This window comes from Misgurnus anguillicaudatus, chromosome 10 (assembly GCF_027580225.2).
Source record: "Misgurnus anguillicaudatus chromosome 10, ASM2758022v2, whole genome shotgun sequence".
Classification (NCBI taxonomy): domain Eukaryota; kingdom Metazoa; phylum Chordata; class Actinopteri; order Cypriniformes; family Cobitidae; genus Misgurnus; species Misgurnus anguillicaudatus.
The window spans coordinates 17,402,580-17,427,238 of NC_073346.2; the positions used below are offsets into that span (position 1 = coordinate 17,402,580).

Consider the following 24,659-nt stretch of genomic DNA (forward strand, 5'->3'; position numbering starts at 1 on the left):
TTTATAGGTGCACAGGAACAATCCTTCCTAAAATGCATTAAACTTTCGTTTACAAAGACGTGAAACTCACCGAGTGGTCAGGGTTGTTCACTGATATGCTCACACAAAAATCGCTGCAAAAGACGCATTCCAACAGGTTTTATCATAGTTTTGTCCAACTCCATTGACTTGTATTAGATGTGCTGTGAAGTATGGTATTACTCCGCGCTGGGATCTTTGTTTGTATTTTTGCAATTGGCAAAGGTGGATTATCGCCACCAACTGGGCTGGAGTGTCTATTATTCAAGCAGAAGAATGTACGGGTGTGAGGCGTTTGGAAAAATAGGTCCACAAGTTTACAACAAATGGTAAAACACAAATGGTGTTGGAAAGCATCTTTTGCAGGGATTTTTGTGTGAGCATATCAGTGAACACCCCTGACCACTCGTGAGTTTCACGTCTTTGTAAACGAAAGTTTAATGCATTTTAGGAAAGATTGTTCCTGTGCACCTATACACCCATTGTAGAGGTGTGGGAGGTGAAACAACAAACACCCGAAAATTCTCGGGGCAGCATCATATGTCCAAATTTCTGTCAAAACCGTTCTATTTCATCATAAACAATCTGAAAACAGGGCTTTAAGTGTAAAATACTGAACTTGTCCTTTAATAATAAGGTTTTGAAAAGTTTTTTTTGTGTAGCTGTATGGTTCCATAAAGAACCTTGATATAACATCCACAAAACCACTCTGTCACAAAATGTCCTCTGTAGTTTCTGCAAAACTATTAAAAGGAAAGAAATGAATGTTTCTTTAAATTAAAATTGTAAAACTAATAATTATTTTTCAATGACATCACTGTGTGAAAACTTTACCCTGAATACCCTTAAGCACTGGTTGCCAACCCTGAAGGCATGAAGACTTCATAGGCAGCATAAAGAAATTCTGTTTCTTTGTGATGACTAATCCCATATTTGAAAACTACAATAGGCTACTAATTTCTTGCTATAAATGCAATTAAGGTGTAAAAAGTGAAAATATAACTTAATATATTAAATAAAAAAATCTAACTTGACCAGGCTCGACAAATAACACTCTTTGTGCACGCCCACACATAGAATTACAGGACAATTAAGGTATCTGAGACGTAAGTAATCCTAACATTGGATTCGTCGTGCCTTGATGCCTTTGAATGCTGCCTCCGAAGGCAGCATTTTAGAGCTTTTAGACGCTGGCCTAAAGTGTACTCACAGTAGCACCAGCAGTCATTAGCAATGAATTATATTTTTTGTCATAATTAAAACATCAAAAAAAAAACTTAAATCAGTATTATTCAAACAGATTTTATTTATGAGTAACATAGTACCACATTTTGGCAAGTAAATTACAGCAAAGTATAACAACACAATAAACAGCAGATGGAGACAGATATAACAATAAGATTCACTTTTATAACAGCAGAATTCATTTTTTCAATCAGAGATAAACATTTTGTAGAGAAATATCATGTGTTTCTAAAGAAATGTTCAACTATTGCAGTGTCACACAGTTAATCATTTAAAATACTGTAGCACATATATTCAATACACTGACAATAATGCTAAAACAAAAGAACCTGCATAATATTGCTGGCTTATTTTATCATTTACATCAATTCATCAATAGTCATGATAGAAAATATTTAGTTGTAATTTGATTAAACTTAAAAAAATTAAGTCAGCTACATTTTTTACAGTGAGTAACCAGTGAAGTAAAATATGTAACAGTTATTAAAAATAATATGAGGTTTAAAAATATATTTTTTAAATGATATTGTTTCTGTTTTTGGTTAGGAAGGATTAGCATTCTGAAAACAGGCATTTAAGTGTTTATTACAAAGCGATATATGTGTCTTCTTAAACACTGGAGCTTCTTACCATTTTAAAACATATACCAATTTATATTTTTAGCAAACTATGCAGATATTTTCAAATATAATTTTTTTTTTCATTGGCCAAAATGGCCAAAAGCATATATGTGCTGAAATATATTTTGAAATATGTTTTTTCACCAATATATTTAGTGGCCATTTTTGGAATATTTTGAAATATACTTTAAAAATAAATATATTTTAAAGCATTTATATTTACATTGCATTGGCAAACTTTGTGTGTGTTGCAAACCTGTAAATATATCAGGTTTGAAAAGGATAAAATTAAATATATTTTCAACTATAAATATTTTATATTTTGGCCAGAATTTTTTTTTTTTTTTGCTGTATGAGTTGTAAAAGTAGAAATGTATTTGTTGCCCCTAAAATAAATTTTGAGATACATATATATATATATATATATATATATATATATATATATATATATATATATATATATATATATATATATATATATATATATATATATATATATATATATATATATTCAAATTCAAAATAAATTTATTTAATTAAGCAATAGATGCAATATACATTTAGCATATAATTAAAACATATTTTTTGCCAGAAAAATAAATGTATTTGCTGTATGGGATTCAAATGAATTTCGTGTGAACGGGACTTGAAGATTGAGATAAACTTTTGACTACTCTAGATATGTGGCACTTTTGTGTGTTCTTACATCACAGGAAATGGCAAAGTGTTTCCTTTTGTGCAACCAGTCAATTTCCTGGAACATTCCTTCAAGACTGAGCACAGATTGATGGAGAGATACTGAAGAGGGAGAAGCTGAGTCTCTTCATCATGTTCTTTGACTTTACTGCTCTTTTACACTGTCACTCTTTTCAAAACAACTTCTGCATAATCATTAACTAACACTAAATTACCTTCTTGTCTTTCTCTTCTGGCATTCATCCTTCTCTTCTTCATCAAGAAACGGAATCCATATACAACACCTACAAGTCCGATACTGGTAAAAAGCACGACCAATCCAAGAATCAGTAGGTGTGATGGACTACTGTTCATATACTTTGAATGATCCCATAAGCCCAATGCCACCACACTCAAACCAACCAGACTTCCCCAAACCCCAAAGATCAACACACAGGAACTGCAGGACAGCTCCGCTCCTCCAGTGACCACAGTGACACCTGCCACAGAAACCACTCCAGGTGGTAATGTTACTGTTTCAGACTTTGGATCATAAGTCACGGATTGAGTCGGGTTAGGTTGAACTGGAAGGTCCACGTTTGTTGCCATTAATAATGCGTTCCAAAAAGCAATGTCTCAAAATCATATGATGAGGTGAAAAACTTTCTCGGCTTAAAGTTTTGGCAGTATCTGTGTAGTTATGTATTGAGCACAACCAAGATTTTAAAAAGCTTGTGTGATCTTCATTGAACTCCAAGGCTGTGCTCCTTCTTCAAAAACTTTCTTCTTGCAGTTGTTTTATACTTGCTTGTCGTTTCTATTCTCCTGTCAAATATATATACAAAATGTTTATATTATATTATATTATATTATATTATATTATATTATATTATATTATATTATATTATATTATATTATATTATATATTGTGTAACACCATAAAATGCATATACACTGTAAAAAGTGAAAGTTTGAACTACTAAAGAAATTACTTCAATTGGTAACACTTAAAAATTACATTTTGTCAAGAAGAAAATTAAAATTAAAAAACGTAATTTTGTAGGTGTTACCCCTAAAACTTTTTACAGTGTACTTTGTCTATAAAGCCTATAAATGTCTAAAAAAAGATTGTGAACATTAACCAATATCTTAATAGAAGATATTAACACTTTATTTTACGGTGTCTTTGTTACACATGTTACATGTAATTATTATAGTAATAACAGTTAATTATGCATAGTTACATAAACCTAAACCAAACCCTAATACCCCAACTCTATAGTAAGTACATGTTGTTAATGATTATTACTTAGTACTTAAATATATAATTACACTGTAACAGTGATGCCGTAAAATAAAGTGTGACCAAAAATAGACATTAATTTATGAATATAACATGCTAATATAATATAATATATAAATTATTATTTATGCCATGAGTCTTTTAAAGACTAAGCAGTAGAATTATAAATAAAATAATAATATTGCCTGTAAGAGTCTTAATATTTTATTCATTAAGTCGCTTTTCCCAGTATAGTTAATGGATGTGCTGTAAATGTAAATGTAAAACAAAAATGTACAATACACAAACATGTATTTCTTACCTTTGTTTCTTGCTGGAAAAGGATCAGACTGATAAGGTTTCATTCCAAATCATGAGAAAAAATGATTTCTCCTTTACAAACTGCACAGATTTAAGTTTATGAATCCAGACTTTTTCCTCTAAAATATCCATTCAACTCCATCTTTAGAGACAAGTTTCATCTAAAACAAGAACACGCTAAATGCCAGTACAATGTTCTGGAGGTGTAGTGTTTACCACTTGTAGACTGAGCTATATGCCAACCACAGAGCCAGTGAACTTCTGTTATTATTTTGCTTATCATTTGTTTGTTTCCATTGCCCTTTGTGAAAACTATGTCTGTCATTAGACTTCATTATGAACCATTAACTTGTATTTATCTAAGACCCCCTCCCTTCCTCTTCTCCTTCTTCACTCCACCCTTTGCTTCAAACCTGGTTGGATTTTTAAAGGAGGTATTGTTTTCTAGACCGAAAGTTTGGTCTGTCTTTTGAAAGAAACTTCCCTTTTTCGTCTCTCCTGACATTTTAATTTCTATACTACAGGCTTAGTGTTGTAAATGACTTCAGTCAACTTTTGGTCAACTCTCATAAAACCCAACCTCTGAAAACCCGAGTTATTTACTGTTCAGAGATTTTATCTTAATTATGCTAATATAACAAAAAAATTTTTTAATTATTAGATTTATTTTTTGGTTCTATGTTTTATGTTTGTGTATATTTGTGTTTTGTATTTGCATTTGTTTTTCCAGGTCCGCATACGTGCCCTCATATAGACCCTTTTACAGCGCGCGCATGTAGGCAACAGAAGTGGTGTTATTCCCCAGTAGTTCTAACGTGTTAGCAACTCAGAAAGTTTATTAAAACGGTTTCCCAGCATCAAAATTTCTGGTTGTTGCGTTTGGTTGTACTAATAATATAATATACTAATATACATATATATGTATCTGGCAACTTTATATTTGGCCATCTGCTAACGTCTTCTATCAACTTCACTATAGTACATGGATCTGGTAGCTGTGTTGAAAAAGTTGATTAGTCAATTTTTTTAAATAACTTTCTCTGTCTGTGTTGCTTCACGGTTGATTCTTGCCATACGTCCGTTGCCAAACTGCACGCGCATACGTTGCCACGTCATCATTGTGTACAAACACTAAAAGGGTCTATAATATCCACCACAAAAATCTACTATCCAGTATGAGCTAACAGTACTAGTAATTCTTGTTTTGTAAACGCATGTCACAGTTAGCTGTTAAGGTGAGCACACTGTAATTGTCTCTGACAGTTAATCCAATATACATGCATTTGGTATTCCTGGAATAGCAAATCCCTGCGCCAAAAGAGTGACTACTGTCTGATTTTTTCAAAGGAGTTAAATAAATCCTGTGAGATTAGGACCTGTAACACATAAATGTTTTGGTAAATTACAGTTGAAAACACAGCTAAATACAAGAATTTACATACTGGCGAAAAAAAGTATGACCTTTACTACATACGGCTTCATAACTGATTCAATCATTATTATTATGTGTAGTTTTGAAATTGTTTAAAAAAACAATAAATGTATCAAATGTAGGCTGTATGGCAAAAACTCTGGCAATTGTTTTTGTTTGATAGGGAATGAGATAGGACATTAAATGGCCAAAAAGAAACAAAAGTGTAAAGGGAAGGGATAAAAGGAAAGTTGTGGAGAAGTAAGAAGGTTAAGCAAGAAGATTAAAAAAGTGGGATGAGGGATAGTTCTTGGTAAGGCGGTTATATAGCAGATGTCAGGTCTGATCCCCTATTATCACATGCAACTGAAACAGCACCAAACAAAACCCAGAGGGGTTTTAATAACATTAAAGGACAAGTTCGGTATTTTACACTTAAAGCCCTGTTTTCAGATTGTTTATGATGAAATAGAATGGTTTTGACTGAAATTTGGACATATGATGCTGGCCCGAGAGTTTTCGGGTGTTTGTTGTATCGCCTCCCGCCTCTGCGGTGGCACTATGGGTGCGCTGGAACAATCCTTCCTAAAATGCATTAAACTTTCATTTACAAAGACGTGAAACTCACCGAGTGGTCAGGGGTGTTCACTAGTATGCTCACACAAAAATTGCTGCAAAAGATGCTTTCCAACAGGTTTTATCATAGTTTTTGTCCAACTTCATTGACTTGTATTAGATGTGCTGTGAGGTACGCTATTACTCCGCGCCGGGAACGTTGTTTGTATTCTTGCAATTGGCATTGGCGGATTATCGCCACCAACTGGGCTGGAGTGTCTATTATTCAAGCTCTCAGCGGAAGAATGTAGGGGTGTGAGGCATTTGAAAAAATAGGTCCACCAGTTTACAACGAATGCTAAAACACCTGTTTGAATGCATCTTTTGCAGCGATTTTTGTGTGAGCATATCAGTGAACACCCCTGACCACTCGGTGAGTTTAACCTCTTTGTAAACGAAAGTTTAATGCATTTTAGGAAGGATTGTTCCAGTGCGCCTGTACACCCATTGTAGAGGTGGGAGGTGAAACACAAACACCCGAGGATTCTCGGGGCAACCGCATATGTCGAAATTTCAGTCAAAACCGTTCTATTTCATCATAAACAATCTGAAAACAGGGCTTTACGTGTAAAATACCGAACTTGACCTTTAAATGGACTCACACTTTGTGAATTTGTTGACCAAAAATTCATTTCTGCATTGCATTTTAACTTTTTTCCCCATGTAAATTATTTTAAATGTCAACCTTGTTTTTAATTTCATAATAAATGTAACTATTTTTATACATTTTTCTTAATGTATATCTAGAATAGAATAAATTAGAATAGAAATGTATTTACATCCATGTTGCGTTCATTATCGCAGGTGATTTATCTGCAATATTAATGTGACATTGCTTGTAAGTGAACTATGGCTCTGTGTAGTAAATTCCGCTCCATCTGAAAGCAAGCGATGGCAGGTGATTTACTACTAATTACAGAACCGGCCTTACTAATGAAATGCGCATGACAATTCCATCTGATATATCACCCATCCCTATTTATTAGGCAGTGTTGGGCAGTAACTAGTTACTAGATACTGTAATAGTATTACAAAAATGGATAGTTCGTTACTTTTTGTTAAAGTCACCAAGTTGTTTAAAAATAGGACTGGGTATTGTCAAGGGCCTCACATATCACGATACATGGGTTATGATACAATGTATAATGATACGATGCAATACGTTGCATATTGCGCTACACTGCAATACCTTTTCTTTTTTTTATCAAAAATGTAAAAAAAGAGCTGATTTTTTTTTTTAACAAAAGTGCTTCCACAGGTCGGCTTTGAAAGCTGCAGGTATTTTTTAAATTTCTGACATTTTCTCACTCCCGCTAACTTCTGAGACATTGGCTGAATGGACTGGGCAGTGACAACTACTACAGCTACCCAAATGGTTGGGTTCGTACTGTTTTGACACAAAGATAACCAAGCATTTTTAGAGTGTATTTTACTGAATTAGTGACATAAACAAGCACTCAATATTACCTCCACCACTCATCGTTTCTCTGATTCTGTGAGCTCTGAATAAGGGCTTAAATTGTATCCAGGCTCTGTTTGGAAGAGGATAGACCCGAGCTGTTGATCTGAGGCTCAGAGTCTCAGCTATGTCAAATCCCTCTTTAAAGATTTAAACTTGCATTCAAAGGTAACGGCCTAAGTTCACCTGCCCCACCTCCATACATCTCTCCATCTCTGCTACAGTCATCAATCTGTGTCTCATTTCACTCAGTTTCATTCTGAAGACACCTTATATTAGATGCTGGTCTGGTCTTTAGAGTAACATCTGTTGCTTGATCATTTGGCCATATTACATCATTTTTATCGGACTTCATTAAAGGCACCTGACCAAAGAGAAAAGAGATCTTCTAGGTATAATTATATACAAAAAAATCTTTTGGACCTGAAGAAGAATTAGTACTTGCTTGAACCTGCCTGTGTTTTCATCAACTCTCAAAAATGGGAAACGCCAAAAGCAGCGCTATGTCCAAGGCGATTTTGGAGGACCTGAAACTTAACACCAGATTTTCAGAAGAAGAGCTGTCACAGTGGTATGAGAATTTTCAGAAGCAGTGCCCATCCGGCAGAATCACGCCCGCCGAGTTTACAAAGATCTACGAGCGGTTCTTCCCAGACAGTGACACCGCGTGTTACGCCCAGCATGTCTTCCGCTCATTTGATACAAACGATGATGGGACACTGGATTTCAAGGAATACATCATTGCTCTCCATATGACGTCAACTGGAAAGACAGAGCGTAAACTGGAGTGGGCTTTCTCACTCTTTGATGTTGACAAGAATGGCTACATCACCAAGGCAGAAGTGAAGGAAATCTGCCAGGTATGTTGCTTTATAAAAAGATATAAACAAATGGGAGTAGAAATGATTGAATCTTCTGTAAATTCACATACTGTACAGATAACTCCCACTGAACTACGAGGTTTCAAATACATTTAAACAGTAAAATAAGCAATCAAGCCATTTAAAGCATAAATGTATAACATTTAAGTATAGCTCAGTATATGTTAATCTGAAAAATTGTATTTATATACATCGGGGATGTCTTGAGGGTGAGTAAATCATGGGGCAAATCAACTAATGAGGGGCAGCTCGTAGGGTTGTGAGGCCCTCGGCAAGATCATGGGCCCCACTGGTTGCACTGTAGTTCTGTATTATTATTTTCAGTGAATCGTCATGTGTGGATTACATAGATCCTATTCTAATAGTAAATCTTTGCGGGCCTGGTCAGGCAAGTGGTTCAAATTTTTACTCTCCCTGCCAACATTTTTACTGCCACATTGCAAAATGTAAAAATTAAACAAAATCAAATAAGCCTGATTATTGTTTTTTACTCATGTCGTCTTAATTTAAAACCATATTATAAGCCTAATTTTTATTATTTTTTAATATTGATAAATTATACGGTCAGTAATAAAATAAGAACAATCAGATGGGAACTACTAGCACAAACAGACAGCAGAAATATGCATATTAAACACACAGTGCAGTTCAGCTTTCTCTGCTTGGTCTATCACCAGTTATTAGGTTCAAAAATTGAATAGTAAATGGTAAATGGACTGCATTTATATTTCAACAAACCCATGGCCATACAAAGTGCTTTACAAGTTGCCTCACATTCACTCATTCATTCACTCACTCATTCATACACCCACAGCAGTGTCAGCCATAGTTATCAAATGTAAAATAACACTGCATAGTGTTCACTGTGTATTTTAAATATTCTTTTCAAAGTTACAAAAGTGAATGATTCATAAATCATACAATATAGTGTACACATGCGTTTTATTATAGGCAAGGTGACTGCCTGTATCAGCTAGGACTGGCCGGCCCTGCTTTAGACTGTAACAAAAAAGCAAAAATCTCTTAATGTCTGGTGACCTGTATAGTATGTTTTTTTTGAACCTATTCATGATCAAATAAATATTTGTATTGCCTTATTAGTTATATCAATAGTTAATGCACATATGTGACCCTGTTGTAATTTAATTATAAGATTAGGAGCATCAAAGATTGATTTCGTTCATTGATTTCACTGCAATTTCAATCTTTAAATATTTCAATATTAAAGATATCAAGGTTATATTTACACAGAATGATCTTCACATTATGCAGGATGATTTTTTGGATCTCCACTTTCATTCGTGTTATTCTATAGTCCAAATTTTGGACCTACAATGACAAAAATAAAGGCACAAAGCTGTCACTGGGCAGTACCCTTTAAAAAAGGTCCTAATATGTACCATTTAGGTACAAATATGTATCTTTGAACTGCAAATACCTTTAAAGTGGGTCTACCTTTTTGAAAGGGTACTGTCCCAGTGACAACTTTTGTACCTTTATTTCTGAGATTGTACAGTTTTTTTCACCTCTTATTTCAGGCCATCTTTAAGCTGATCCCCAAAGACGAACAAGAGAATCTTCCAGATGATGAAAACACTCCAGAAAAAAGAGCAGACAAACTGTGGTCTTTCTTCGATAAGAAAGATAATGGTAATAGTTTAAATATACCTTTTAAAATGATCATCTCTCAATTAAGTATTGTTTTGAATGTATGTATGCATTTCTGTGGACAAAGTAATCCTGATGGTTGTTTTCATATTGTGTGTCTGCCTGTTTTTCACACAGAACGGCTGGCTGAGGGTGAGTTTATTCAGGGCATTCTCGACAATGAAGATGCTCTTCACTTTATTCAGTATGAGCCCCCAAAGTAAGAAAAATAAAGACAATCAAATAATATTTTTGCTTTCATGCCACTTTCTCTGCCAATGTGCTTTTCTTTCATTTTTCATTTTGTTTTGTTGTAACCTTCATCCAGGTTTTAATCTGTTTCTATTCTTGCATCAGTGCTATAATGTCTTTGTAAATATCACCCAAAGACCCATTACCTCCAGTGTATTTTAAAGGAGTACTGGGGAGAAGTGGCAGAATACATTATATTTATTCTTTACAATGCCTATAATTATGACTGATAGTGAGGCATGTCTTTTGGGAGTATAATAATGTGTAAAACATTTAGACTACAATCTCAGATGATTTTAATGATGCTCAGTGCACCCTCTCAAGTTCTTAAGCAAATACATCTAAAATGTCTTCAATTTGAAGAAAGTCAAACAAGCAAAATCTTAAATTTTCTGTTATTATTCGTGTGACACAATTAAAGTACATATTGAGCCGATACAGCTACGAGATTGTGTTGGAATTAAAAAACACCAGGAAATTAAACAATAACTTTTGTCATTTGTATTACGCAAACCTTTGTTCCCATGAGAATTTGTGTGCTGTTGAATAAAACTGAAACTGAAAAACATGTCTAATATAATTCTCTGTGTGTTTGTGCGTGTGTGCCGACCTATGTGTAATTTTTAGGGTAGGTAAACAGACAGGACAACCACTAGTATGGCCAGCACACTAATCTCTAACTGTCTAGAGAGGTTTACCATTCGTGTGGCAATATTTACCCTTAATCCGGGATTATCTCTGTTTGTGCCAACTGCAAAGCTGGGCCAAAGAGTGTTAACACGATTTCTGCTGGGTGCATTCAGGTAAATGTGACCCTGTGTACCAGCAGATTTGTTAAAAGAAAAGCATTTTCACTGTTTATTTGTACTGCAACCTTTTTTAGGATTACTGATGCAACTGTCTGACTGACTGAATAATTTTCATGAAACATGTTAAAGCATCCATAATTATAGCCATGTTAATAATGCTTGTAAGAAACGAAACCATTTGAAAATCGGTAGAAAATTGAGAGAGTTATTGTCATTTAAAAGTACATGTACCATTAAAACATAATGCTACGAGTGAGCGAGCTGTCTGAGGTAAGATGGCCGCCAGGTGATGATGTTAGAGACTGCGCCGTAAGACATCTAGCCTTTATTATACATATCTATGGTCCTTTTATGACGTTTATTTAAAGGTATTGCGGAGGATTTTCTTTTTCTGGGTGGATCATCAAGACTATTGGTCCTCCTAGTTGTCAATCAGGAGTGTTGCGCAATTGCATTTTTTTAAAAAGTGGAGAAGGCGGTTCTTTTCTAAAATTCGAGAAAATCCTCCGCTACACCTTTAACTAAGTTCGGGAGGAGCATGTTCATGTGATCCAACCAATCAGTGCAAAGAGTGCCTATAAATGGCAGTCCCTCACCTCTGTCCCATGACAGATTTTTTTTGCAGCATCCCTCCTCCACCCCATCACCTCACTCTCATCTAGATTCAATTATCACAGTCAAAGAAAGGGGAGTACTCTGGGTTCGGGCTAAAATTCCGAGCTCGGAGTCCTCTCCTCGGGCAGAACGCCAAATATGCTTTATCTCATTTCTTATCGATTACGTGTTAATGCGAACTCGCTTGCAGTCTGCGTAGAATGGGTGCATTGTTACATTTTTGGCGGGATGCGTGTAAGGCTATCCAAAGGTACGGGCAGTCTACGGAAAGCTTACGGCGTAGCTACGGCTTAGAACTTACGCACATCTATAAATTACACTTAAAGTCCTATCTTGAATGAGGAAAGACAGATATCTTATCCTGATCTCACAAGAATTTGTACATGTTTTACAAGTTGGCTAATTCTTATAAATTCAAACAAAGCTAATCGTGCAAAAACATACGATTATCATAAAAAGAAAATAAGAAACCCCACCCCTAACCCCAACATCTCAGGGTTTAAGGCAAATTATATAAAAAGGTATAATTGTGGTTGTCATACAAATTAATACAAATTGGTGGCCTGGGTTTCCCCATGTTGCCTTGCATGCAAATTTATTCACGCTGCAAGTCTAGCATGGAAACTATGGACCAATTTTCCCCCTGAAATAGGAAACCAATCACAGAACGGGGAGGGGCAGCAAGACAATGACGACGTCTATACGACACACCGAAGCAGTTTTGTTATTTGTTATAACACGGCAGCAGACGCGACGTTACTTTTCAATGCAGCCTTAAAACCTTTTTAAGCAACTTTTGCCGTTAAACAATTTCATATCCAAGAAGGATGTTTGGATATGGCAAGACATGATAGCCACAGAGTTTTATAGGACCAACCTGCTAGGCATCGTCGTCAACGAAGTACAATTAACTTCTAAATGGCAAGTGGTATTTATTAATATCATATTGTCATTATACCTGTACTGTGGTTGTCACAGTGCCACTAAGTTGTGCTGCTTTTCAATATCAATATACAGCCACCGGATTAGTTGCACAGCTTTCAGCTGTGTGCACACGTACTCGATAAAAGTTGTTGATGTTTGAATTGATGTCGCTCTACATAGGCTACGTCATCTAGTATAATTGAAACGATTGGCTATGAGCTACGTACAGACGCATTTGATAGACATTCGTAGCGCCCAATTAACTCTTTCGCAGTCATTGACGAGATAACTTGTCAATTAAGAAAAAACGCTTCCCTGCCAATGACGAGAATTTACGGCTTTCCACAATACCGCTATTATCCACCAGGTGGCGCACTTCCGCAACTTATACAACCCGGAAGTAGCGCCTCGCGTGAAACAGAAAGAGCTCTGTGTATATTTTAAGGATCGCTTTGCATCTGATCTCTATCAAAAGTCCTTCACAAAAATTTAATAATCTCAGCTTTTTGCTCAAAATTGGGTGTTTTTGAAGAAACCTATACATATTTGAGAGGTGATAAAAAGAGAACTAATGAAGGTAGGAGGAAACTTTTTTTTTTTTTTAAAGCAGAGGGTCTGTTCTTTCATTTGATATATTGTTTGTTTATATATTTAAAGGAACAGTATGTAAGAAATGTATATCAATTAATCATAAAATGGCCCTGATATGTCACCAGACATTAAGAAATCATTTTCATTTCAAATACTTATATCACTCACAACAGTGGTCTGGCCAGGATATTGTCATTTAAAACGTGGAGTTGCAGCCCTAAACTGATGTTTATGTTGTCATTTTGTGTATTGGCCACCAGTTGTGTGATTGCAGTACCAGTTTTAGCCACAAGTTTTGTGATTGCAATACCAGTTTTGGCCACAATCATACATACTGTTCCTTTAAGGAAGAAAATTTTCTGGAAGGCATTACATTTTTGTGAAAATCATGAAAAATGCTGGCGCTGGCTGACAACTTTTTTAAAAAAACGCTGGCGAGGAAAGAGTTAACGGCTCTGGGAATTCGTAAACCATGCTTCAAATAAGAGAAAATGAACATATGGTTCCCAGACCACGTCTTATTCTCAATGAGACTGGTCTGGTGTTAACCAGGCTAACAAATCGGCCTCCTCATAAAATATGAACGAACTGCCATGAGATAGCATTGGATATCTCTAAAATTGTGCTAAAATCACAATTAAACAACATATTTCTGACCAACAATTAAATCTGACATCAACCGTACCATAACTTTTATTCCTTAAGCTCAAATTGCACTAAAACAACATTTTTCAAGCACTGCTCATGTGCACAGGTTGGCGAGTCCCTCCCCCAGATCAGTCTTTATCAATTGATGATTGGTTCTTTAACTGGAAGGCGAGACTTCCGTCAGCAAAGCGGCCATATTGAGCATTGTATCATCCCCTGTTCATAGTAATAAAGGTGTTCAGTCTTGTTAGTTCCATTATCTTTGATTTAACTTTGTTTGTTTCTTCTTGGCCATCACAATGTCACTTTCACCACATCTTATTTATTGTTATCAAATATATGATCTAAATGTGCTGTGCCCTATTCAATTTTTTTTAAATGCCTGACATCTGCCAGATTTGACTAATAGTCATCACACCAGTCTCTGTGACAGCTGTAAAACTAAAAAGATTTCCAGGCTATCTGTGTTGACCACATGGTGAACAGGAAAAACTGGAAAGGACAAAACCGCAAATTAGCTCACCCCAATCGGAAAAGGTCAACAATTGTTTCAATCATAATAACCTTCCTTTAAGAACGTCAGCGTGACTGCTAGATGAACACAATACTTTTACAGTAGCCAGTATACAGTAAAGCTATAATGAATACTGTATAATAAACAATAGTGCATGTAATTATTACGTAATCATTCTGTATCATTTACAGTATAGTTTAAAAAATGACGTCCTGTCACAAAATCTGATAATTGTAACAAACAGATTTTGAAATTCTGGCCACTTTAAAAGGTAATAGGAGGGCTTTGACTAATATGACAACTGTACATTTATCGCATCTTTAAAGGCAACACATATTTTCATTTACTATTTTGCATTGGACAACAAGTTATAAGAAGAATACTGTAGAAATTAATATGGGTTTTTGTCCTTCTAGGAGTTTTTTTCTAGGAGTTTTTCCCACCGGGTTTTCTCCTGGGGGGGGGGTTCGTCCCAGGGAGAGTCAGCCAACTTTGGCTTAACTTAGCACTTTACTGTATACGTTACATTATTAATACGCTTGCTTGTACAGTTTAACCTTAGCCGCTATATTCTACTTCTTATATTATCTATTGATTTTCTGTGTTCTCCTTTACATCTACTCATGTAAAGCTGCTTTGCAACAATTTACAATTGTGAAAAGCGCTATATAAATAAAATTGAATTGAATTATAAGAAATTTCACATGGACTGAGAAGTCAAAAATAGAGATGATCAGTGATGCTTTGCGTTCTTATTTGTGAACTGCCATGGCTTGGATGTTAATCCTACACTAAATAAAACAAAGAAAACACATAGAAATAGATTTGACTTCAGAACTGATAATAATAGGCTTTGTGATCTGACATTATCTCTGTATAATCCAATTGAAAGTCCCAGACATCATAAAATTGTGGTGCTGTGAAATCCACTTATTGCAGGATTACACAAAGAGGGTGACACCTGTCTCACACCTGCTTCCTTTTATACTTCCCAAATTTTAGCATATAGTGCATTAAAAAAAACATGCATAAATATAAACACTTTTTCCAAAATTCACTCTGCTGATCAGACAAATATAACATAAGGCTTTTAACAAGGTGAGTCTTTTCCTTTCAAGGCCTCTTTCAACTCGTCCATTTCTCTCTCGCAGTCCTCACACGTGCCTGTTCCACACCCACCAACCAGCATAAGGGTGGGCACATCCTGTTCTCTCATCATTCCCATGTTCCCATCTGATGCCCACATAGAGTCCATCATCACATCTGGGCACTGTAACAGGCCGCTGACAGAGTACATCCCGCCCCCTGGAACCACCTCATCATAAGATGGGGCGTGGCTTGTGGCACGAGCCTCTTCCAGTCGAAGTCTCTGTCGGTGACGAAGCTCAATGATTGTTTTGGTGTAAGAATTAAGAGTCATAACTGCAGCACCCATGCAGCAGCTAAAGGACACCCATGCCAGCCTTGGAATTTGAAGATTCGGGCAGGACAGTCACCATGCAAAGAATAAGAGGATCAGGTTTGATGAATTATGAATAAAATCATCAGGGTGTCTTATATACAAGGGTAGAGTATACACTAGTAAACAGAGGAGTTTGCTTACGCAAATGACCAGCCATAGTCCCACGTCTGTGGTCTCCAGTCTTTAGGCCCTACAATCACAGTCAGCTGAAATACAGTGGTGTACATCATATGAGCCACCATCCCTAATAATCCTGAGAGACATGAATAGGAGATAACAGGAAAGGTAAAAGAATTGAAATTGGTTCCCAAACAAATGCTTTAAAAGTGAGAGAACAGCACACAAAGTGATATTTATTACATGTCCATTAAGGCATTATCACATGCTTTATCCAAAGCAATATAAAACAATATAGCGAAGTGCAACAGAAGTGAGCTTTCAAAATTTCCCTTTACAGAATATATGGAAAATACATCTCTTTAGCTGTTTTTAAACTCTCCCTGCAGTAAAAACTCATCTTTGAGCATCATATAAAAGTTTTACCAGTCACAGTAAATTCTTCATGCTTTAAAACAGCTTGAATGTAACTCTACACCCTTGCCTCATTTATTATATGCAAAACCATGAATATGCAAATTATCCAGATAAATACATCGGAGAAAATAAGTATTTGACACAGCATTTTTATCAGTAAGAGGATTTCTAAGTGGGCTATTGACACAACATTTCCACCAGATGTAGCCATCAAGCCAAATATTGAATTCATACAAAGAAATTAGAACATTTAAGTATACAAGTTGAGTCATAATAAATAAAGTGAAATGACACAGGGAATAAGTATTGAACACACTTTATTTAATACTTTGTAGAAAAGCCTTTGTTTGTGATTACAGCTTTTAGACGCCTCTTGTATGGAGAGACCAGTCATCTGCATTGCTCGGGAGTGATTCTGGCCCATTCTTCCACATAAATGGTCTTTAAATCTGGAAGGTTAGACAATTAGGACTAAAGCAGCTGATATCAATTAGTACTGATAGGGGGCACGGTTTCTCTCTCAATACTGACAGATTTCAGGTGATTTCAATACTTATTCCCTGTGTCATTTCACTTTATTTATTATGACTCAACTTGTATACGTGGGTGTTCTGGTTTCTTTGTGTGAATTCAGTGTTTGGCTTGGTGGCTACATCTGGTGGAAATTTTGTGTCAATAGCGCACTGCTAAGTTCAGTTTCACACAATGTATACGTGCTGCAAACACATTATTTTCCACATACCGTACATTATTGTAGCTCCAGATTTCACTCTCTTCCTGAAACGCACTGATTCATGTACAAAACTCATCGATCTGAAAAACACTGTGTCCCTGATTGGCCAGCTAATCTGTACATTGTGATTGGCCCGAATACTTCTGACGTCAGCTGGAAATGTGACGCTTCTTACCATGTTTGAAAGATTCGGTCACAAGCTGACAGGAGTTAACTTACAGACTGAGTCCGAAGCGGGAGGAATTATGACAATGTCGGTATTTACTACATCACCATTCCCAGGAAGTAAACTGTTGCCTACAATCTGTGTGTTTGTTGTAGTCCAAGAAAAGAGATTATGTTGGAAACGAAAACTTGCGTCATTGTTTAGCTTGGGGTTTGTACCGTTTACATATCATTAACATGTACTAATACACACTTACACGCCAAAGGAAATGTAAAATCGTGAATCGGATAATTGGGCCTTTTAAGAAGGGTGGGCTCACTGAGGTCCTCTAGGCCTAGGGTAAACCCTAACCTTTGATCCTGGGAAGGGGGGCTCAACCATAAACAATTGTGTCTCAGGCTTGTCGAAATTAAGCAACAACCACCCACTGAACAATACTAATACAATAATAAAAGTAATACACTAACAATTTGTGTGCAAAAAAAAGTGTCCTGTTGCATTGTATAAGCATAGTCATTGATCTAATAATTACAGTAATTAGCAAAGAAACACAGGTCTCTTACCTGAGAGAACGATGCAAATGGCTGCGAAGGCGTTGATTTTGAGCGCATGCATTTCTTTATGAAAGCACAGGACTTCTGCCCACATGAGTAGAAACCCCATCCCCAGTAAACTGATGTACATGAACTCAGCAATCATTGACAACCACAGAACACCTGCAGCAGGTAAAGAAATATACACTCACATGAGCATATACACACACATACATATAAAAAAAGGCTTGTATGTACAGAATACATATAACATTCATCCGTTTCATTTATGTTACACACTCATACTGCACTCTCACCGTGAGTCTCTCCAGGTGTAAGATCTAAAAACCTACGACATCGTTCACCTGTAAAACATAAACACCAACGCCAATAAAATCCGATGTTATCTATTTATCTAAACCATACACTACAGGTTTTGGACATAAAAGTGATAAAAAAATGACAAAATTTGATGCACTATTCCTTTAATGTCTCAATTTTTTAATCGTACCATCAGCATGCTTTTCACAAGACTCCCAAAATCCTGTGTGGAAATATCGGAAGGTGTACTTGTCTTCTCCTGTCTCCCAAATGTAGTGGACCGCATTGGCCAATTGCCTCTGTCGAATCTTAGCAAGTTCCTCCCTTCGCCTTGGTGATAAAGTTCTATTGGATGGACCCCGAGGATCTGGGGTGGGGCTATCTGAGTAAATTAAATGAATAATAATGACTAATTTAATATTATATATAAACTATTCAATGGAAGAAGATTTTTGTATGACATGTATGTTTAAAAGTATGCACATGTGTACACATCAATTATAAGCAATCATCAAATCAAACCAGTGTTAATATTACAATTACAGCAATATTTTGATTTTGCATATTTTCTTTAACCTTATCTTAATGATAAATGTTTGACAATGTGTGGAATAGTAACATTGTAAAACGATAAGCAGGCAAAGCAGTAAATCACAGTGATTTTAGATTAGATACGACAAAGCTCAGTGTCTAATGTCAAAAACAACGTAGTTCAGGGTAAGATTAAAAACATGCAACCTTAACAGATTAAAAATATTTTTTTTTAAATACTTTTTCAAAAAATCTTTCTATTCCACCAGGGATCATACTTACATAGCAAAAGTGTTATATAGATTATGTCATACCTGTAGTGTACGGCTCACTATTGTTCTGGCCGCAGTTCTTCATCTTAACAGGTGAAAGACAGAGAGGTTTGACCACCTTGTGTGTTCCCTCACACCAGTAAGATGTGCAGAAAGCCAGCACAGATAAAGCCAGGGCGAGAGAGGTCAAGAGAAGAGACAACAGGGAGCGAGAACGTCTGGACATGTGGTCCAACATGCTGACCAGAGGAAGAACAAAGGAGATCAACCAGTTGTTGTTGTGGTAGAATAGATAAAGTGCAGACATAGATACATGACCAAAGACAAACAATCCTATATGATATATGAATGAAAATGAGGATATTATAAAGCAGAAATTAGTTATATTATATTAGGATTCCTGTGGCAGATGGCAGAATAAATTAAGATGTGAATTTACAAAAGGACATCAGGGTCACATGAGAGGGAACTTTGGTTAGAGATAAAAGACTTATACTGTACATTTAAAATATGTCCTGAGCTCATTTTCTATGCAATACGTGTTTAGGATATGCACTATGCGTGTATAATGCAATACAATTGAATTATTTATCTATGTTTTGTTTATTACAATATGAGCAGATTGTAAATTATTTTTTATATACGTATTAAAATTATTTTAAATATTTTAAATTAAGGCATGTACCTTGCACTTCTCTAAATATAAAAATCTAATAGATAAATAATTAATACCTTCTAATATTTTAAAACATTCTTTTAAATCCATAAGTACTGTCACTTATAATTAGTTAGTTTGATTTAAATACCAGATGTGATAAACTCCTTCTTCTTTATCTTAATCAATCCTAAATCTTTTTTGTATCCATGAAAATTAAACTGGTGCAAAATATTAAAAATATGTAATGAATAAATTAAATATAACACTTCAATTTTATTGATTTGTTCACTAATGCATTCACCAGTATCCCAATGAATAGGATTTAAAATGAAAAAAAGGGGAGAGGGAATTCAAAGGATTACATCTGAAGTTACGTGATGAAACTATTAGTTAAGCTCTTGCATTAAATCAAACTTTACTTGTAATCCTCTAATAATCTGTTTAATCTGTTTGGGCTTTGTAGGTGTGCCTGTGATTTTCATTTTTTTGAACTCCTACTATGAAATCCTGCTATGCCGAAAATAATGGTAACACTTTACAATAAGGTAGTATTTGTTAGGATTAGTAAACGCATTAACTAATATGATCTAACAATGAGAAATATAGTTTTTCAGCTATTAATTTTTGTTATTGTTAATGTTATGACAATACGATTGTTCATGTTAGTACATTGTGCAGTAACTAATGTTAACAGTTTTCATAACATATTAGTAATTACCAAAAATAGTATAAACTAAGATTAATAATTGCTGTGAAAATTGTTCATTGTTAGTTCAGCTTAGTTAATCAATTTACTAATGTTAACAAATACAACCTTATTGTACTTTAAGTACTTTAAGTGTTACTCTGAAATTTTCTCCTAAATAAAAACTCGTATAAAAAATGTAACTTGCGAACAGCAAAAATTCGTATTTTAAGTCAAGGCTTTTTTTCAATTTTCAATTACAATGTAAGTTACAATAATGTGTTTGTAAGAGATATTAAAGATGTAGTAGATCTACTGATCAGTGATAATAAAACCTTACATTAATAGTACATAGGTTAATATTCAAATGAGAGCAATATGCTTGCATATTACATAAATTACTGCAATATTAAGATTGTACATTTCTGCATCTAATCTACGTTATATTTCAACAGAATATGAATTCCATAAAAAGTAAACATTTTACCTTAGCAGTCTTCCTACATCATCCTCATTGTCATTTCTTCCTACTTGAATCCATCAATTTTCCCTACTTTTTGTATCTTTTATGTCCTTGTCTTTTTGCTAGAGCAGCCTGTGTGTATCTTTATTCTCTTAATTCAAGTTTTCCGCTTTTTGGTGCAATCCTGTACCATCTCCTCTTTTTCCTGCCTGTCTTTGGCAAATTGCTATCAAAGTCTACCCCCAGCACCCATAATCCCTGTTCAGTCCATCTGTTAGCCCTGTCTCGATCTTTCTATCCTTTCACTTTCACATCCCTCCATTCCACCTGCTCTTCACACCCTTATACATCATCTCAATCTCATAACATTCAGCCTATTTACCCACCCCCACGTTAAAAACTAATCTACTGTGTACTACTGAAAATCATATAATGTCCCCGCCTTTGTAGATTATTATATCATGAGCTTTAATCATTCAAATATCCATGTTAGTAAATGTGTTTGTAATTCTGCCTTTTTAGCCAAATTCTCTCAAAATTACCACCAAATGAAACAATGTTTAACAATATTATTTACACTTTATTATTTACAATAACAACACATGAAAAAATCAATAAGTTAAAAAAATGATGTGTGAATGGGTTTTGTTGCCGTGTGTGTGTGCAAGTGTACACATGAAAAAGACAGTAAGAGGTCAAGAAATAGAGAAACAAGCTCATCCCCAGGCCTGGGACTTGCAATAATGGAGAACCAGTTTTCCATCACTTCCGAAACACTGGAAAGGAAAATCACACAAGTCAATTTTAGTTTGCCGAAAAGACAGAAGAGGAAGATTAGCATTTGAAATCTGTAGAAAACTCAAAGAGCATACCTCAAAGAGCACACCCACTTCTTGGTCTGGTGATGGAGAAAATGACTGATTGACATAAATAAACTGATGTCAGATAAGAAAGGTTAAGAGTGTAAACAAACTATTAATGTATAAAATTGCATAATAAAACGTCATCTGTCAATTTATTTTTGCTGTCTGATTACATGAGTGATCATTCCAATCCAGGACTAATAAATGATGTGTTCATGGTGGAGGTGAATGCTTTACCAGTTGTTCACTAGGCTCCAGCTTGAGGAAGCGTGAGATGAACTGAGCGAGTGACTGTATTGTTCTTCCTCTCTCCACAGACCATTTCTTTTGCTTCATGATGGGTGTATCACCGACTGCCTTTAACAGTACATCAACTGTTTAAAATAATGTAAAAGGAGAATAATTCAAAAACGAATCTTTTAAGCATCAAATCTGAATATTTCTTATTAGAGAAAACATTTTAGAGTGCACTATTGAAAATAAATGTACAGACAACAAAAAGGAAATATGTTTTATTGTAATTAACTACAGATTTCTTGCACTAAATGACTTCAATCGTCCTACTTATGAACAAGCTGGATTGTACAGTACATACATACAGTACATTTAATTTGTTTACATATATATATATATATATATATATAATCAAATGACAATAACAAACAACCCTACTGTAATTAATATCCACTATAATATTGTTTCAATACACTAATTTTGTCGGATCTTGTCAACATGTTTTGACTTATGATTATATTATTATGTGCTGTGGCAGCTCCCAAAACCTCTAGTTAGCCGTGTAGCTAGCTTCAGTTTTGAGGACAGTCTGACTGAACAGCCAACGCATGAGCAAACGCTGATATAACACAAGAATTGTTTACGTGTGTAAATTAATTAAGTTGCTTGAATGGATACCTTACAACAAAATTAGATACGTTTAAATCGATTAACACTGCCACTACTTTTAAAAACACTGCCATGGTTGAGAAGCACATGCCTGCTTGCCATTGGTTGTGCACATAAAAACCGCAACTTCATTGGCTCCCAAAGCTGCCAATCTTTGTAAAATTGCGGAAGTAGCCAGCTGAAAATACTATACAGCAGCGCTTAGAAATAAACGTAAACTAGGTAATTTCTACTGTATATGAAACTAAAAGCATACTCTTTTTCTTTTCATCCGATGATCCCGTATGTTCAGTGACAGTGTGTTGTGTAGAAGGCTCATCTTTTTGATTTTCTGTGGGAGATTCTGCGTTGTCAGACATCCTACAGCAACACGAAAAAAATGTGCTGTCACTGTTTAGCTGATTTTTTCAAAATAAAAGTTAAATTAGGTCATGGTTGAATATTTTATATTGTGGATGTTGCTAATAAAAAAGACAATCAGAAAATAACTAAAATTGTTTTATTTGAAATAAAGATTTGTACTTATTTATTAAAGTAGTCGGTATTTAATTTAGGTCAACAGATTTTACGATAAAACGTTTTGCCAAAATAAACCACTAGATGGCAACATTTACAAAATGGAAAGTTGGATTTTAATGTGTTGTTTTCAGTGTTGGGTAAGTTACTCAAAGATAAAGTAATTAATTTCTAGTTACTAATTACATCTTCAATCATGTAAACTATACAAATTACTTTCTCCAAAAATTATTTAATTACTTATTACATTACTTTTTAAATTATATTTAGTAAATGATAAGGACAGGCAAGGATAAAATGGCTCAAATAAATCATATACAAGTACATAAATTATTCTGGTCCCACTTTAGGGTCCAGTTTTCACTATTAACTACTTTTGCCTCAATAAACTCCAACTACTGCTTACTTAGTAAAGTTAACATGTGCTTTAACATATGCTATTTAAGTATCAGTTAATAGTGACAATTATTCTTAATAACTTACTAAAGTATTTAAAGTGAGAAGGATACAAAAAAAAAACATGCATTTTAACATTAGACTATAAAATAAAAACATTAATATTAAATAATATTAGAACAAAATACAACCAACAGAAAATTTCGAACCAAATAAAAATGTAAAATAAATGTGAACTAAAATCTTGCAAAGTGGTCTATACAGTATTTAATTAAATCAGAAGTAACTGTAATTAAATTACAGTAAAAATAGGAGTAATCCCTTACTTTGCTTTTTCAAGGAAAAAGTTATGAAATTACAGTAACTAATTACTTAGTACTTAGTAATAACCCAACACTGGTTGTTTTTTATATTAAGATTTCATATTATTTTATGTGTTAGTATTAAATTCAATGTTACTAAATCAGATATGTTGTGTTGTATTGTTTTTAAATCATTGACTTTGGGATCATTTATGTTAATTTTACCTATTGGCTCCACACATTTTTGTTATCTTGGCAGCCAACTGAAGTTAATCTTACTGAAAACCTCCCACCCTTGTTAATCCAGTACATGTTTTGGTTCTGGCACAAGTAAGACAATATTTTACCTTTGATTCAAGTAATCTAGTAAACCACTCCTTCAGAAATATGGGTTTTTATGTATGATGTCGTCAGACCAGCAACACTTGCATCCTTGTGGTTTCCAGTAGAGCAGCATTGTACTTAAAAAGGAGGAAGTGATGTGATTCACTGCTCAGCTGCAGCATCCTTGAATTCTCTTATCCCAGGAAATCTAGGACATGAGAACTGAAAAGATCATTCATATGTCTGTTCTAGCCTTTAGTTATAGTTCATTTTCAGATCCTTGTATTCTAAAACTAAACATTTAAAATTAATTTTTAAAAGGGTCCAATTTTTTTATTATTTCTTCACCATGTTTTTTTGCACGTCAATTATGACATCAATGGTAAAAGTGATATTTACAGAGATAATAGAGGAATATAGTTGACTATGTTGACACGTTTTGCTTCAATAAGCACGGCTTGAAATGTTGA

At 34.8% G+C, this 24,659-nt stretch overlaps 4 protein-coding genes across 4 annotated transcripts; 1 reads left to right on the top strand and 3 right to left on the bottom strand.

The window, feature by feature from the left end:
• Nucleotides 1–2,386: 2,386 nt before the first annotated feature.
• LOC129448983 (transmembrane protein 100) lies at nt 2,387–4,566 on the bottom strand. Its single transcript, XM_055211720.2, has 2 exons — nt 4,163–4,566; nt 2,387–3,383 (listed from the first exon to the last, which is right to left on the bottom strand). The coding sequence occupies exon 2, from the start codon at nt 3,165–3,167 to the stop codon at nt 2,736–2,738; it is 432 nt and encodes a 143-aa protein (XP_055067695.2). The 5' UTR covers nt 3,168–3,383; nt 4,163–4,566; the 3' UTR covers nt 2,387–2,735.
• A 3,269-nt stretch (nt 4,567–7,835) lies between these two features.
• rcvrn2 (recoverin 2) lies at nt 7,836–10,994 on the top strand. Its single transcript, XM_055211721.2, has 3 exons — nt 7,836–8,506; nt 10,066–10,177; nt 10,313–10,994. Exons 1-3 carry the CDS (start codon nt 8,126–8,128, stop codon nt 10,396–10,398), a joined length of 579 nt encoding a protein of 192 aa, XP_055067696.1. The 5' UTR covers nt 7,836–8,125; the 3' UTR covers nt 10,399–10,994.
• Nucleotides 10,995–14,040: 3,046 nt separating this feature from the next.
• LOC129448797 (germ cell-specific gene 1-like protein) lies at nt 14,041–21,303 on the bottom strand. Its single transcript, XM_055211404.2, has 6 exons — nt 19,122–21,303; nt 18,467–18,658; nt 18,273–18,320; nt 17,986–18,138; nt 16,131–16,242; nt 14,041–15,990 (listed from the first exon to the last, which is right to left on the bottom strand). Exons 1-6 carry the CDS (start codon nt 19,384–19,386, stop codon nt 15,618–15,620), a joined length of 1,143 nt encoding a protein of 380 aa, XP_055067379.2. The 5' UTR covers nt 19,387–21,303; the 3' UTR covers nt 14,041–15,617.
• Nucleotides 21,304–21,444: 141 nt separating this feature from the next.
• Nucleotides 21,445–23,066, bottom strand: atg12 (ATG12 autophagy related 12 homolog (S. cerevisiae)). Its single transcript, XM_055211405.2, has 4 exons — nt 22,908–23,066; nt 21,986–22,122; nt 21,758–21,820; nt 21,445–21,661 (listed from the first exon to the last, which is right to left on the bottom strand). The coding sequence occupies exons 1-4, from the start codon at nt 23,008–23,010 to the stop codon at nt 21,602–21,604; spliced, it is 363 nt and encodes a 120-aa protein (XP_055067380.1). The 5' UTR covers nt 23,011–23,066; the 3' UTR covers nt 21,445–21,601.
• Between the last annotated feature and the right edge of the window lie 1,593 nt (nt 23,067–24,659).